This window comes from Talpa occidentalis, unplaced genomic scaffold (genome assembly GCF_014898055.3).
Source record: "Talpa occidentalis isolate TD23 unplaced genomic scaffold, MPIMG_talOcc4v2.1 talOcc4.3, whole genome shotgun sequence".
Taxonomy (NCBI): Eukaryota; Metazoa; Chordata; class Mammalia; order Eulipotyphla; family Talpidae; genus Talpa; species Talpa occidentalis.
In genome coordinates, this window is record NW_023603184.1 from 141,490,507 (window position 1) to 141,507,605 (window position 17,099).

Here is a 17,099-nt window from a genome sequence, read left to right on the forward strand (position 1 = left end):
TTGCTGGCTGAATGAATGGTCCCTAATTTTGTTCTTCTTCCTGCTCCTCTGTTACACACACACACACTCTCTCTCTCTCTCTCTCCACCATGCTCCCCTTGTCTCAGGCACTAAGGCTGTGTGAACCATCAATCACGATGGCATTCTGAGCTCTGTGGGACTAGTTTAAAATTAAGCACTAACTAAAATCAATGCATTTTGGGGCCAAAGTCCTACACTGGATTAAACAAGTGTTTATGCCGAACAATCAGGTATTTATCGCTAATATTATTTCAGCTAACAGGAGTGAGCACAGAAGCTACCTACCATCACAGCTCCATTATCCTGGCCCACAAATATCCGTCTGCTGTCGTGATGGTAAGTCATAGCAGAGCAGGGAGCTGCCAGAAAGACAAAGACCACATTACAAAGCAAGGCTAAGCATTTAAGTCAGTACTCAAAGCACACTGTCAGAAAAAGCTGTACCATTCAGGCTTAAAAAGAGTATAAATGTTTTGTAGAAAAGGATGATGAAAACTGAAAATGTTACTCAAGTTCTTTCTGTTGTTTTAGTTAAATTTTCTAATTTTAGTGCCTCCCCGGTGGCGCAGCAGTTGAGCGCTGGGTTGCGAAGCTGCCCGCAGCCTCTGCAGCGCCAGTTCGGCCACCGGGTGAGGGTCCCACTTGGCGCGCAGACCTCTCCTGCCGCCCGCTGCTCCCCTCAGCAGTGTACTTCGGTCCTTCTGCCTGCTCTGCTCCCCGCTCTGGCTCTGGTGAATTCTCTCACCCTCCTGCGCTTCTGACTGCCCCCAGTGCTTGTATAAATAATGAATCTTTTTTAAAAAAAAAAAAAAAAAGATGATTAAGAACTTAAAAACAAAAAAATTTCTAATTTTAAAAAGCTTCTAAATGATTTCTGTAACTTTCGGTGAAGCTTCATCTGATTGAAACCCCTACCAACAGGCTGGAGAGGTCTAGGGACCTGAGGTAGGCCCTGGTCTGCCACCTAAACACAGCAGTTACCCCGCCCTGCCTCCGGTCCCATCACAGGGAAAAAGGAGCTGCCATGTGTAGAAAGGCGGGGCGGGAGTTCCCAGCACCAGAATTCCCTGGCATATGTGAGCAGCTGGGAAAGTCACTTTGGAATCACTTTTTTCAATAGTCAAAAAATGTTCTCTTTTGCAATGAATCACACACATGTCAGTCTACAGTAACCAGAGTCATGTGGTGTAGACTTGGCTCTGTGTCCATCACAGTGGCACGTGACTCAAGCAGCACCTGCTTTTTCTCAGGCACAACCCCTGCCAGGCTTCACTACCCTTTCTGAAAGTATGAGCCAGACAAGAAGGCTTAGAAAGGAGAAAATCTAAGTAGTTTCCTTTTGCTAAAAACCAGAATTAAAGGGAGTTAGAAAATGGGACGGGTGGAAAAAGAAATGTTTGGGCTCTTTTCAGCCTAGAGAATCTTACTCATGGGGGAGCCACCATAAGAAGATGCATGCCTGGAAAAAGAAATAAGCAAGCAAACTAGAGTTTACATTAAAATAAAACTTCTTACAACAAAAATAGAAAAACAAAGTCTTATAAACGAAGTCACCCATTTAGAAGTAGTTGGACATTCTCTCTATAATGGGCTCATATTCCCCCCTTAAAGGAAGAAAAAACTGTAATACTGGTTTGCACCCAAAGGCAAAAACCCAGTTACCTCTATGATCAACATACAGGAAATGATGCTTCCCTTCAGCTGCCACTGTCTGTATAAGACAATGGAACTGAGTACAAGCTTGCATCCCCTTAGCCACCACACTGATATTGAGACAACAAAAAAATGGATAGTTCAAGATTATAACCTCAAAGAGATATGTATCTTCACACAAAGTGCTCTTGAGTAAGTGCTCATAAAATTATCTTGGCTAAATCAAATCAGGCTTTGGTGATTTCATAGATTCAATGGCATTATTGCTAACTTTTCAGTTGGCACTGAATCTTAAAGCTTTGGTTTCAAAATTCTCTTTTTGCCCAACTCTTTAACTGTATATAAATATGTAAAAATCCCTCTTTTGTGCAAAAATTACAACACGCTGAATGATTTTAGGAAGCTAGAGAAGTCCTCCATTTAAAAATGAAAAAAGCTTCCCTCCCAAGTTTGTTTGTTTTGTATATAAAGATGTTCTGGCTTTCTTCCTAGAAGGGAAGGTTCTAGTAAAATAAGCCATTGAAGAAAAAAAGAGAGGGAGGTCTGGGCAGTCACATAATTTTATTTAAAAAAAGCAAAATTCCAAATCGTTTTTCAAAGTAGTGGCCTTTAGCACGGCATAGCTGCAGCCCGAGGGCCTGTGCTGGAAACTCTGGCTTGGTGAAGAACCTTCCTTGCTTGTCTGGAGCACAATCAGGATCTGGGGTGTGTGTGCCGTTTGGTTGCTCTTTCGTTTTCATGGCAGACCTGAGCGACTGTCACAGACACTGTCTGGTCCACAGTCTAAATATTTACCGTCTGACCTTCTGCAGGGAAAGCTGCTGGGCCCAACCAGTACCGTGGTGGGCAGCTGAGTTTTGGACTCATACAGGCGTGGGTTGGTATTCCAACTGCCAGTAATCGATTTTCCTCAGTTTCCTCATCTACTAAATGGTGAAAGAGCATCCACCTTGCACAGCTGTTGCGATTGCTTAAGATGGTATTACCAGAAGGAAAAAAAAGGCAGGAGGCACAGAGTAGGAGCAGCAACTAAGCTAAATTTCAGTCTGGCTACAGCAGACTGCTAAAATTGCTTTTGTTATGTGAGGCAATGTTATAAAGCATAACTGGGCTCCACAGAGCAATATACTAAGTTCTGGCATACGGATCATTCTGTCAGTCCACAGGGAAATGTTTTACATTGGAGATGACCACTAATGAGTGCATCCTGCGTCAGGAAATATGCAGGTAGTTCTTAAAGCCAGGACGGCACTTTCTTCTTGTATTTTGAATTTAACTTTAAACATCATTCTAAAACAGGAGAGTAGTTATTTCGCATAATTGATTCATTCTGTTTTATCCTAGCAGAGTTCTTACAGATTTATCTGCAGACGCAGTTCCAGATGGAGATATTAAAGAAGCCTCTGGAGCTGCAGGCTGTGGGTAAAGGCACACACACACAGTGCTGGACACCGGCAGGGGTGACTGTGTGCCTGTTCTTTCTGGCTTTCACTGTCTTTCTAACCACAATTTCCGGGGCTGCTCCAGGGGGTACAGCTCAGCCAAGTTAGCAAGGACAGCACCAAAGCCATGTGCCCAAGATGGAAAAGCCAACACAAAGCGTGCATTTCTGCTGGGTTTGGATACCCTGGAAGAGAAAGTAATTAGGAGCGCTACTCAATATTTGGGGAAAACAAACAAAGGAGTCATCGAACTAAATACAGAACAATGTCCATCTCTGCTGCTCTCTGTCCTAATGAGCATGAACCCCAAGGTTGTAGCCTCAAGGAGACTGAGCTGTGGCCAAAATATGAAGTATAGGAGAAGGGAGGGTGGGAGGAAAAACAGCAGGTTAACAGGACTGCACACAAAGAAACCAGCACCACACGAGGTCCTGAGGCTGCTGCCATCCTGTCCCCACGTCTTTGGAAGGAAGGTGTTCTCAGTCTAAGACAAGCCTTATTTTGGCTGGGCAAAGGGTGGGCTTGTAACAGGGTGGTCCCCAGGAAAGGGGGAGGTTCCCTGCCCCACCCAAGGGAGGGTGGAGCTGAGCAGGGAGAGAAGCTGCAGAGGAGACTGAGGAAGGAAGGAAGCAGGATGGAGCCAGAAGGAGACCTGGAGGAGGCGCATGGAGCCTAGAGACATGTGAAGAAACTGCGCTTGCCTTTTGGTCGTGGACTGGGTGACACAGATGTGGGTGAGACCCGTGGGGAGGGGACCATGGCAGCTTTTATCTTGATGTTGATTTTGCTCTTTTCCTTCCGGGCTTGTCTGGTTGTTTCTGACCCTTTTCTGTGGGTCCCCACTGGAAGGTGCTTTAGACTTGTGGCAGGCTTTGGGGCCTTGCTCTGGGCCAATCCCATTTGGATGGAGTTTTACCCACGAGGGGTCGGGTCACTTTGGGTACTTGATTTAGAAACTAGATTCTTTGCCTTTCCTGGATTGTTTCCTAGCTGTATTAAAGTTCCTTCCCATTAAAGTCTCCTATGTTTTGTGTTGATGCGGCGGATGGCAGAACCCATTTAGAACAGGCAGGTTTGCAGGGTCTGGGCTGCCCCTCTCCCTGCTCTATAACAGGCTCAGAGCCCCAAGGTGTCCCACCTGCCTCTGCCCTGGTCCAAAGAATTCTGCAAGCAAATTTCTCAAAAGGGCTCCACAAGATATCAGAGAGAGAATCCAAAGGTGCGCGTCACAGTACACAGGCCAGGGAGTGACTCCAGCAAGGCACATAAGTGGGGCTAGGTCTTAAGGCCGTTATCCAGAGGGCTCCCTATAGAAAATCTTATGGTTCCCTGTACAAGAGTAGTTGTCTTCATACCAGCGTGTTCCCAAAAAGCCCACTTTGCTTGTACTGAACGATTGTGAAGACAGAGCAGGTGGCCAGCCCAGGCTGTCAGCTGGAAGCAGGACAAATGGAAGCGCTGAGCCCTGAAGGCAGCCAAGGCTCACTGGGCACTCATGCAGGCCACCGCTCAGCTGGGGGTTATACGGAGTCGCTGAGGAGTGGGGGTCGGTAACAAGCGCCACAGCCTGTGGACTGACTCTTACACAGGCTGACAGCAGTGTCTGGAACAAGTGTGAGGAACTCTATTTTGGACAACTTTATAAAGCTCTTTAGTAACAAACCCTCAAGCACGCCCCAAGACCTACTTTCTTATCACAGGGGCCTCTAGCTATTGAAACTCTCAACTAAGGAAAATCCCTCCTCAAGAATCTAAACCACAAAGGAGCTCCAGGCTACAGCAGGCTGCCTTCCCTGCCTCCAGAGGCCAGGCCATGCCCCGGGGCCAGGGTGGTATCCAGCATCCTCCCTGGGTGTTCCTTCCAAGGAAAGATGAAGAAATGCTGCTGAGATTTGCCTGAAGGACTAGAATTTAAAGGTGACTTTATGTCACTACATCTCAGGGCTGTATTAAAATCTCACTATAAAAGTGAGATTTATCTTTAGCTTCCAGATCTATTTTCAGACCCTACTTGACTACTTAGAAAATTCTCTATTTAAAACGTGTCACTCCTTGGTTAGACTCTCCCAAGAGTGCCCAAAGGTTTGTGAAAATGGGGGCAAAAGGCCAGCTATGGCGGCACCGGGGGTCGCAATCAGCTACGGCTAAGGGAGAAGTCACACCCACAGACGTGGACACAGAGGACAGGGAACACGGGGGAGGGAGGCCCAAACTCTTTTCCTCTTTCTTTCGTCCCCCAGTTTTGCTCAAGTCGGCTTCAGTTAAGCCAGTAACCCAACTTCCTTTGCAAAAGTGAAGTTTTCCTGTAGTTTATCACAATCTGTCAGAGATATTAGGCAATGAAGAAACTCGTGCTGAACTCTCCTGGCACTTTTTAATCAGGTATTTTGAGATTTAAATAATCATAGACATTAAAGGCACTTTCCCAAGAGGAACAGACAGTCCAGCTACTTACAGGCCATTGTGTGGTAGATGCTGGGCCAGTACTGGCCACTGTCTCTTTTCAGCCATACTCGGATGGTTCTGTGGCGAAAAGAAAAGAGTGGTCTTCAGTAATTTTGTCTCTTTTTTGCTCGAAGAAAACTTATTTTATCATCAATATTATTTCCCAAATAACTGTGAAATTAATCAACTGGACAAATTCATAAAACAATGCATATGGTACACATTGCACACAGGCACAATTATATATAGTTACATGTAGTGTGACCACAAATGGTAACTTACACAATACCCAGGAGTTGTGAGTTCAAAGAATTTTAAAAATATAGGAAATGCTCACTGTATAATGATATGCATAGGAAACTTGACAAAAGGGACTATGGAAACTTGGATGCTTGACTGTCTGAGCCAAATGAGGAGAGTAGTAGATCTAAATGGAGAGAAAGTGGGAGAGAGGTGACTTCGCCAAGCCCAGTCCGCTGCCGTAACCAGGCCCGTCTTCACGCCCCAACAGGCAAGCATCCTACTCCACGCATCTGGGCAGCTCCACTCATCAGAACACACGCAGGAGAGGAAGAACCTCCATCACAGGCAGGTAGGTGACAAATGACCAACACAGCTGAAGTGTAACATTGTGGTTTATCACCTCAGAAGAACAAGAAGGAATTCTGTGACCCTCGCTCGTCCACTCACAGAAGAACCTTCTAGAAACTCCCACTCTCTCCCAGGTCCCAAGACAAGCACTGCCCCTTCCAGGGCTGCCACGTGCTGCCTTTACAATGGTTCCTGAGTATCTTCTCCCCCGTAATCAGTCACATCCTTGTGTTTCTAACAGCAACACGGACTCTGGCTGTCAGCCAGTGCTGAATTGGTTGGTGTTTATAACCTTAAACTAAAACACGTAAGTCTAAATGTTGACATAACTTGTTTCCATTTTGTTTGAAGGTCAAGACAACTGAGACTGGCCTATGTGGGTAAAAATCTCACAAGGGGCTGCTTCTGGGGAAGGGAGATAGGAAGCCAAGGGACATGAGAGAACTTTCTAGGGGAATGGCAGGGCTTCTGGCTGCCTGGGTATCTGCAATTGTCAGTCTGTACAGGATACAGTACACTGCCCCTTTACTACAAGAAAACAAAAACTAGATGCTGAGCTTCATTCATTCAAATAAAAGCCAGCAGTGCAGCAGCTCTGTGGACACATGCTATCCCATGTGTGAACTGGGGCAGAGGCAGCCAATCTGCCACGAGCCCGTCTCCAGCCACGCTGACTGGTGACCGTGGACTCTCTGCCAAGCTGAGTCACTGGGCATCTTCCTCTCCCTTACAGCTGGGGAGGCCAGAAGGGGGCACCTGACTCCGGCCAGATCCACCCCCTCCCTGGAAAGCAAACCCAGCAGAGATGCATCCGTGTGTCTCCAGTAGCTGAAATGGATGTTTCTGGCCATATGGCTGGTGTCAGGACTGGAGAAATCTGTCTATCTGTGGGGAAAAGGGAAAGAGCGAAACTGATGATAAGCCCAGGAGGGTCCAGGTGGAGGGTCCTAGGGCTGGCCGCTGGCACGGCCGTGCTATTTTCCCAGAGACCCCTCGAATCCTGACGCAGACAGCCTCGCGTCCTTACCACAAAGGCCGGCAGTGGCTTACGCCAGCCAGAGCTACCTGTTCACAATCAAGCAGGGTTAGGGCCAAGAAGAATCTAGAACAGTTTCTCCATTCAAGCCCCATTAAACAAGCTCCTCCTTGACAAGGCTCACGGGGCGAGAATGGGGCAGCCTTGCAGTGCGATACCGGGACAGAAGCTCTATGAAGCCAAGGTCACGATCAAAGTTAAGGAGAGAAGTAAGACTAAAGCAAGCATGGGCAGACCTGTCATTTTCATACTCTGTGATTAGACATCTTCAAGCAGCAGCCAGCACTCTGCAAGGCACGCTGGCCGCCCTGGCTGCGTGTGGCTCGGAACCAGTCACGGCCCATGGGTTTTTTCTTTCATGAACCTCAGAGGCTAAAAGGGTCATGATGCAGATCTTTCTAATCTGGAACCACTTAAATGAAATTATGGAAAATACTTAACTGGCGTGGAAGATGTTCACAAGGTTAAGTTAAAGCCCTATACAAAGCTGATGAGTGCAGTACAAAACCAATCTTATTTCAAATATAACAGCATGATATCGTCAAATGCCTGCATTCAACTGTCACCTTACTGAAAACGCAGAGGGCAGAAGGAACAGGAAAAAGAGCTCTGCCAGGGTGCACTCGACAAAGTCAGAGTTGTGGGACAGTCCAGAGACAAAATGACCCAGTTTCTCTGCTAATAATCTGTGAAGGGAAAACCCGGAGAGGGAGGAGGAGTCTGACTGAAGGGGCTTAGGAGACCATCAAGCACACGCGCAGTCTTCCTGCTAGATGTATGCACGTGACTCTAACACAGCTGGAAATACGAACACAGACTAGGTTTTTGGTGACTCCTTTTTCAGCGCTGTTTTTGTTCCTTTGGGGGTGATTACAGTGTTGCAGGTTTTGCTAGTTTGCCTTTAAAAAGCAAGCAGTACTTCCTAACGCTGAGCTAGTCCTGGTCTGCTCTCTGCTCACCCGCCGTGGTCTGGCGCACCCCACCCACACGGCCTCCTCTTGGGTGACCTGGCAGGCTCGCTCTCTGGTCCATTTGTAAATGCTGACCACCAGCCACATCTCCCAAGGAGCCCTACATCCCACTGGCCCCGTGCTCAAATTGGGGGTTTCACCCCACACCCTGCATCCTGGCAAGCTGTCTGCCACCCTCAAGTGCCCCAAACACGCCCAGCTCAGGCCACGCCCCACACCCGCCTCCGTCCCCACCCTAAGGATGTCGCTCTCCAGGCAGCAGCTTCTGAGGCATATGGCAGATGGGCACCATTTCACACAACTCCGTCCTCTAAGATAACCAACAGAAACTTACATGAGGATCCGTAGGTCTGAACTACCAACAGGACACTACGTGCTTATGGATACACTTTATTGCTTATGCCCGACCTAGGGAAGGAGCCAGGGGAGCTGTTAATGAGTGAAGGCTGCTCCTCACTAGGTGATTGGTCTGCTCAAGGATCTGCTTCATTTCCAAAGTCACAGCCACGCAGGCCTCGGCGCTGGGTGGCATGACCCCCTCATCAAGCCCATCGAGCTGTCGGGCCTTCGTGAACAAAGGAGGTCAAATCTGGGGCCACCTAGCTATCAGGCTGAGGTCATCACACTCCAGAACCCTCCAAATAGACCCCAAAAGTTGTGGGTCACGATGCATGAGCAGCGCACACCTTTGACCTCCCAAAAGGAGAGCAATATTCAGACAGCTGGCAAGCCTGCCAGGCGGGAAATGTAAAGGCCGACCCTTCCACCCAATCATCTAACTCGGGAAAGTCAAACTTGAGTTTCACATGGCTTCAGAATGCTATTTAAACTCGCTCCAGGTTGAAACACAACCCACCTAGACCTCCATGTCTGAAATGCAATAGTCTGGCATTACCAACACCAGTGTCACCATCTGACCCGCCGCTCCGAACTGACAGCCGGGCCAGGCAGACGGACCTTCAAGACTTTGGTTTTGAAATAAAAACCATCTTGCTTGGGAGTCAGTTTCCAAATTAAGCACTTGGCCTTGAGGGCCCTGCCTCTGCTGTCACATCTTCCATATGGAATTTCCGTTCTCTTCCCCAGGCATGCTTTCCTTTCCTTTGACAATGCTAAAATCCCACTTCTAAGACTAAACCAAGCCAATGACAGATTTAACTCGTAACTCTCCAGCACTCCCAAGAACGTAGGTATTAGATACAGTTGCATAATTTCTACTAAGTAATATAGAAATTTGTCTTGTATTGTATTCAGAATACATCTCATTGGTTCAACAAACGGTTGTAAAAACAGCCATGTCGGGCTACTTATTTAAAAAATCAACAAATTCCACAGATGAAAATAAAATGTACTCATCAGTAAACTGGAGGTCAAATTTACTATTTACTAGGTTGAAAGCAACACAGTAAGACAGCTTAGTCACATTTTACAGGCGCAAACTATTTTAAAATTTAGACAATGATATTACTAAAGCATATCATCACTAAAGTGTCAAGATCAGATGGTATTATTTTTACAAAAAATCACAATATTTCCTGCCTAGATGAATGTCTATGCTACTCTCTCCACTGACATCAAATGAAACAGCTTAACTTTTCCTTTACTATTTTGACAATTTTACACCCACTCACTTAAACTCATCTTGTGTTTTTTCTCGCTGCTTTTTCCTACCCATTTTTTTAACGGATGGATTTTCTTTAACATGGATTCCAAGACCATGTCAATCTGAAAAAAGCTCTCTCCTGAGAAGGGAACCTTTAGAAACATGTTCATTCTTTGCCAACCTCTATTTTTAAGTTATTTTAAAAACAATAGTCTGATATTTTTCCAAAAGGTACTTAGTGAGGAAATGTGTCATTTCTTTCAAAGCCTACATTGTTTTTCAAGCTCCCCCATGTCTCTGTTACTTGTGGGGAGCTCCACACCAATCACCTTTGCCTGCCTGGTTAGGGGCCCAGAGACTCATAAAAGGTTGCAGAGCCTTCCATGGGTGAGGAAAGGCATCTCCCCGAAAGCCCGTGAGGATGAAGAAACGTAACCACACTACTCTCAGCACAGACACCCCCTAATTTGTCCATTATTGTTCTGCATAGGGGATGGCCCACTTTCTAGACAAATGAAAGGCCAAAGTTGTATTATATTCTTTTTTTAAACAAAATTTTTTTTTTTTTTAACAAGAACTGGGCTACAGGCTAGAGATGCAGGAGGGTGAGAGGATTCACCAAAGACAGAGCGGGGAACAGATCAGGCAGATGGACAGAAAACACTGCTGAGGGGAGCAGCGGGCAAGACAGGAGAAGTCTGCCGCGCCATGTGGGGATCTCCCTGGCTGGCCGGGAATCAAACCCGCGCTGCAGAGACTGCGGACAGCTTCACAGCGTTGCGCTCAACCCCCTGTGCCATCAGGGAGGCCCTGTATTATATTCTTTACTTTAAATATTTCAAATTTTGATGTTTTTAAAACACATTGTTGTGCAGAGATAAGCAAAGGAAAACCCAGGGCAGGAACAGAACGTCACTTGGAGGATCCTCGTAATTTTTGGTCAACGCTGTGAATCAAAACTAACTCTTGGGTAGGAATTTTATTCCATATAGTCAGAAGCACATTTCCCACCTAATAATAAGAATAATGGATATAATAATGACAACAACAATAAGTTGATTTAGTAATTCCAGGCTTGGCAACTGATTCTGAAGAGATGAACAGAAAGAAAAGCACTACACGGTAAAGCTTGTAAGATCACTGAAAGCTCCTAAGACTGGGGTGGGGGGGAACCTATATAATGAAGTAGGTCAGTGACAAATTAATTAAACAGCTTATATGTAGTCATTACATATAGTTAAGAAGACCACGGAACCATGAGAAAATGCTTATGAAATGCTAATTTGTTTAAAAAGCATAATGTAAGATGGTCTAATTAAATCCTTCAAGTACCCACGGTCAGGCCGGGGAGGTGAGAGGAGGGGTTAGGAGCAGGTTAGGGAGAAGGGCACAATCCTGGAGCAGGCGATGGCTGGCATGGGGACGGGCAGAGCCAGGACAGGAGCACCGGACGACAGCAGGGGTGCTAGTCAAGCCAAACACTGCAAGCCAAACATTGACACCTCCTTTTGAGCATGCAAGCACTGAGGGCTAATTTTGTCTGGCAAGTACAGCTAGGCCAAATTCTAAATGTAAAAACTGTCCACTCTCTAAGAGTGTGTCCACCAAATCATCACCACTGAGAGTGGCAGGGGTGGAGGAGCTGGATCTGAGCTCTCCAGCAGACGCAGCCCTAGAACCAGAGGTAACCCTGAACAGGGCGAGCCTCTAGGTTCAGTAGAATGGGCCCGCCCCAGATTCCCACATTCTCCCTAGGAGCTCCAGGTGACTCAGGCATTGGTCTTGCCCTCCGGAGTCTAAGATGGGATCCTGCATCCAGGGGGTGAGTGCGAAGCAGTGAGCAAGCCCAGCACCCAAAAGGCCTGGACACAGACAGGACAGGAGGGGTGGACGGGGCTGGGGGCAGGGGACGAGGGCAGAACTGGGCCTCAAAACTGAAGGCAGAGTCACAGGGAAGCTGTGACACAGGCAAGGGCTTGCGGGCCTGCCAAGTCCCGCCACACAGCACCCTCCAACCCTGCATGTCTCCCTGCTTCGCTCCGAGAACATTCTCGGCTGGGACTGTGGCTTTGACTTGCATTCAGCTCATACACAAAAAGTTAGTGGTCTGTTGAGAATGTGATACCACGGGCTCATGGCAAAGACAAAAGCCAAGCCCTCCCTCCACTTCACCCTTTGGGTGGTAGAAGCAAGGAGAGGGAGAGAGTGCCCCCAAATCAAACCAACCAGCGTCATCACTGGAGCTGATTTTCTGGTCCTAATTAGTGGTTTTGTCCAATTCTACCTCTCTCGTCAGAAAATGATGAAAAGTCACATTTCCAAATATTACGAAAGTAAGCAATTCAAAGCAAAGCAGCTTCATAGGGTAAGTCACGAGTAAAAGTATTTCTTTAAAAAAGTTTTTTTTGGAAACTCAAGTGGTAACCCCTAAAGAACAGGGAACATGACGCCCTGATTCATTTTTATTGTTTCCAAGTAAACCCAGAGTGTGGAAAAGCTTAACTTCAAAGATCCCACTTTCTACTCAGAGATTCTGACCTTTGTGCTGAATGAGAAGAGGGATTCTAGAGAAACATCCCACTACCTGGAGGTCCAGATGCAACTGAGTCCAGCTACCAGATGCAAGATAGTCCCGAAATGCTTGGGGTAAATAACTGCAAAAATGGCCCAGCTTTTTAGCCTCCCAGCATCCAGGCCCTGGGCAATGTGCCTTTGCTGCTCTGCCCTCAGAAAGGAGTCTACTTCTCTGAGCCCTAACTACGGACGGCTTATGACTGGCTTTGGCTAATGGGATGTGGCCACAGCCATGGGGTGCCAGCTGTGAAAAAGTCTTCCTCCAGGAGCCCTCCTCCAGGAGCCGGCCACAGCAGGGCCAACAAGAGGCCAGCCCAAAGGATGAGATAAGCGGAAGCAACCCAACTGTGCCCCCAGCCCTCCTTCTCCAGCCCCCAAACATGTGAAAGAGACAAGCTGAGTGGGATCAGCCAGCCTGACACACACTCTGAGTTGACCACAGAGCCAAGGTGGGGCCGACTGTGACCAGAACAACTGTCCAGGTAACTGTGGCTCATAAGCAATGACGACGCCTGCTGCTTGGAGCCCCTGAATCCAGAGAGGTTTGTTACACAGCATATGTTACCCAACACAATGTTCTCTGCTCCACAAACAGTACACCTTACAGAATACTTAGGGATCAGGCTTTAAAACTAAAAACAAAAACAGCACTTGAGTGCTGAGGATTTCCAAGTGCTCAGTAAACACTAACTCCACTTTTAACTTTTTGGTGACATACACGCTCCATCCTTTGCACAGATGCTAAGTTTGAATCCCAGGAGACTCAAGAAGTGCCAGAAGTTATTACTCTTAAATATTGTTCAATAATTTTCATCCTGTCTACCAACAATAATAACTCTGTATGTGCTTTTACCTTAGTGCCTGCCATACATAGATGAAAAGCAGACCAAAATCCAGAGTTCAAATTTAAAATGGGGTATTTACTCCAGTGTTTACTCCAGGGGGACTAGTGTTTGATCTCCTCAAAGACCTGCCTGATGATGAAACAGGTAGAGAGGCTGCTTTTATCTCTCCCAACCCCTGTGTCAGACTCCCTCAAAGAGCTGATTAAAAGCCAATTAAATACAAGCTTCAGGGAATCACCCAGTCTGTAAAGTCTCATCTACTTAAGTTAAAATACAGTAGGAACAAAGGTAGGTTTGATACTACATTTTTCTTCTGCAAAGCACTGCCTCTCCAACCAAGGGCCAGTGTGGAAACAGTGATTACCAGCAGTTTTAAAGACATAGCTCCAGGAGAACACACATTTGGGTTCAGTACATATTATTTTCCAGTTTGATGACCTTGAAAATCATACCCACACTTTGATAAGCACATCCAAATAGCAGGCACGAGTTTCTATAAAATCACAAGGCCATGTTCCTCTTGCCTGACACATCACCATTTCTAAAACAAGATCTTTTTAATATTTTCTCTAAAAATACCCTAATAAGCCCCTAACACCTAAATTAAAACAATTTAATAATCTTTAAATTATAAATTGATAGACAGGCATTACTCACCCAGAGAAGTCAGCCCAAGGTCTGACTCCTGCAAACTCTGAGCAAAGAGTACGTTTGAGGACATGCGATTTGCCAGCCACTCTGAGAGCTGCTACTTCTTATCTTGGTAAATCTCCAAACACTTTTGTTACCTACGCAGATTATATTTCTGCCAGCATGACAGCACTTCCCGGGGCTCTAGACAAAATTGTGATTCTGGTGGCCTGAATGGTTCTGGTAAGAGTCAGACCTGAGCCTAGAAGGGGAGGAAAAGCCCTGGCCATCAGCACCATCTGCTTTTATCAAATAAACAGCAGTTCCTGCACTCTGCCTCTCCATTCCTGCTGCAGAAAGAAGTGCTTTGATCACAAAGCGGAAAACACGAGATTTGTATTGAATTGATAACCTAAACCGAAAGGCAGAGAAATCGGCCTCTCTTTATAGAGAATAGGTTAGTTGAGGAAAGTGAAAATTTCCATCTCCTTCTGCTAGGGAGGGACTCCTGCATGGAGAGGGTCCATGGGGAGGATGGCCTGGCATGGGCGATGCATGGGGAGGAAGGCCTGGCATGGGCGCTCTCCTGAGCCCTGGGGCTGCTTTCTACCTGCAGACGTTCCTTTTTTTTTTTTTCTCACAAGGAACCATTTCTGCTGTTGCCTTTTTGCTAAGCACATCAGGTGGTGTCTTGTGATCTCTGTGCCACCAAGAAGGCATAACCACCTCCACCACTGGAGAGCGGTCATACTGCTTTGCACCTTGCAAAAAAAGGTTCATGCTCTACCCACAGCCACGTCTTCAAAGACAAGGCTAAACCAACCCCAAAGACGCAGTCTGAGGCGGCAGGAATGACCTGCTTTTCAGTTCTGTCCCTTCCTTCCTCAGTCCTCACAGATATGTTGGTCGATTGAGTCACATCAGCAGAAGTGCCAACGTGACCAGCCCCCCAGAAAGGCTTTGGGTACAGTCTCTAAGGACCCTTTGGGCTGCCCAACTTAGTGCCAGGGAGTGAAGCCTCCCTGGGAAGGGCTCCTGGAAACTGGTACCCAGCTCCCCCTGGACTGACCCATACCCGTCCCTTCCAAGGCTTTGTGTCCTTTCACTGTAATAAGTCATGGCCATGAGGATGACCATGATGTCAGTCTCCCAAGAGAATCAGCTGGGAGCCCCAACACAGCAGGGGGGGAGGGTGGATTTTATAAAGCAAAACTTGCGCCTAGCAGGAAAGGAAGAAAAATCCTGACTTGAAGACAGACAACTTTAGCTCGTGAGAGAGCGTGGAACAGTGTCCTTTGGAGGGGAAAACTGTGTTCACGCACACACAGAGTAAGCAGAGACGTCGTTAGTTTTGATGAGATTAAACTAAACAATAAATGGGAACAAAAATAATAACGGCCAAGGCCTATGTGGGACCTTCTCTGATTCAAGCTCCATTCCACGAGCTGTCCACCTAATTCTCACAAGGCCCTGTGAGGCACTGCTCTCCGCTTTGCAGATGAAGAGCGCCGACACAGAAAGAACAAGTAACCTGCCCGCGGTGACAAGGCCGGGATGCCAGCTCAGGCGTTCCCGACCCAGAACCTGCCGTTCCCCATGCTCTCTCGTGAAAAGGAAGATGCCAGAATGAGGACCTGGGTGAGGCCACAGGCACTCCCACCCAGGCCTCCAGCCTTCTCACTGCCCTTTAACACACTGAAGAGGCTACTTTTAGGCCCTTCATGACAACAAAAATGGCACAGTTAAAAGCCTGGGTTTTCTATTTGCCGGATTCCCCTCCTCGTGTCCTCCTCTTGCTCCTCCCCCTCGGCACACCACTTGAAAAATCAACTTTTAGGCTGTTTCCAGGGTACAACTGGTAAATATACAATGCCCCCAACCATCTCAGTATGCTTACAAATGTCCTAAACAAACATATCAAAGTAAGTAGCTGATCTAACCAAAAAAATACCAAAAATATGTATTTTTAAAGATTTATTTATGCATACAAGAGCTGGGGTGTAGGCCAGAGGGGTGGGGTGGGGGGTGGTGGTGGTGAGAGGATTCACCAGACAAAGTAGAGAGCAGAACAGGCGGATCCACTGAAGTACACTGCTGAGGGGAGCAGCGGGGAGACAAGAGAGGTCTGCTGTGCCATGTGGGTAGCTCCCTGGCCAGGGATCGAACTCATGCTGCAGTGGCTGCAGATAGCTTCATAGTGCTGACACTTAACCCCTGTGCCACCAGGGAGGCTCCTACCAAAAATATTTTAAAAGCTGCTTTTCTGTTATCTGTATTGTTTACCAGGCTAACTGCCTAAGGCCTAAAATATTTTTAAAACAGGTGAGATCTGTCTTTTTTAACTTATGCCAGAACAAACTGAGTTTCTTATAAAAATCAACCTCGGTTTCCAGGTCCCTGAAGTAAATAGGATAACATGTTCACCTCCAAACTCCATTTTTCAAAAATGAAGAAGTAGACCCACAGCCTTAACTTATTTACAAGGCTTTATAATAAAGTTTTTGCCTTTTAAAAATTCTATCCTTCAACCAACTGTCTAAATTTTTGGTGTAGTCACAGCAAAGAAATCCAAAAAGCAAACTTGTCTCAGGAATCTGTTCCTGCTCCCTCCCCAAGGCTCAGCTCCAAGCTAAAATATTTGTTTTCCCTAAGAGGAAAACACCTGTGGAGTTCAAATACTTAAACTTCCCACTGAGGCTATTACTTTATTTTTACAGTTTCTTGACTGAAAATCCTACTTTATTACTTTAAGAATATATATATTTTTAAACACAACAAAAATAACTCCTAGACTCTGAAAATTATAGAAGTTAATGGGGGGGGGGGGAGGCCCACGGCAGAGGGCCCAACCATATCTTGGAGGGTGCTGGAACTTTGGCTTGGGTGCAGGAAGGCAGATCCACACCTTGAGGTATGAAGCCGTATTCTGGAATTTATACAGAACTGCAAACTGTGGTAAATCAATACAACTGTTCGTTCTTTTTTTTTTTTTATTTAAATACAACTGTTCTTAAGAATTTTTTTTTCAACTTTGCAAGCTTATCATTCTTTCTTCTTTACATGCTCAAATATTCTAGTTCCAAAGTCCACGCAACTGAAAACTATACAGTTCAAAGTACTCATTTAGGCTTAGCAGGAGAATGAAGATGACATGAAAGAACTGAGGGGATTTGTTGCTGAAAGGAAATCAGCAGGTTCTGGAATAATACTGCTTCCTTCACATCGTCCAGTTATAATGTTGAGGAGGAAAAACAATCCCGGCCAAGGAAACCACATCATTCATTCCTC

General features: G+C 46.4%; 1 protein-coding gene across 1 annotated transcript in view; it reads right to left on the reverse strand.

The window, feature by feature from the left end:
- Positions 1-17,099, reverse strand: part of WDFY1 (WD repeat and FYVE domain containing 1) — a 48,338-nt gene that overhangs the window by 26,740 nt on the left and 4,499 nt on the right. The window contains exons 2-3 of the mRNA XM_037524140.2: positions 5,572-5,639; positions 307-380 (exon numbers count right to left, since the gene is read on the reverse strand). Of these exons, the coding sequence (XP_037380037.1) occupies positions 307-380; positions 5,572-5,639 (142 nt within the window). The remainder of the gene's footprint in view (positions 1-306; positions 381-5,571; positions 5,640-17,099) is intronic.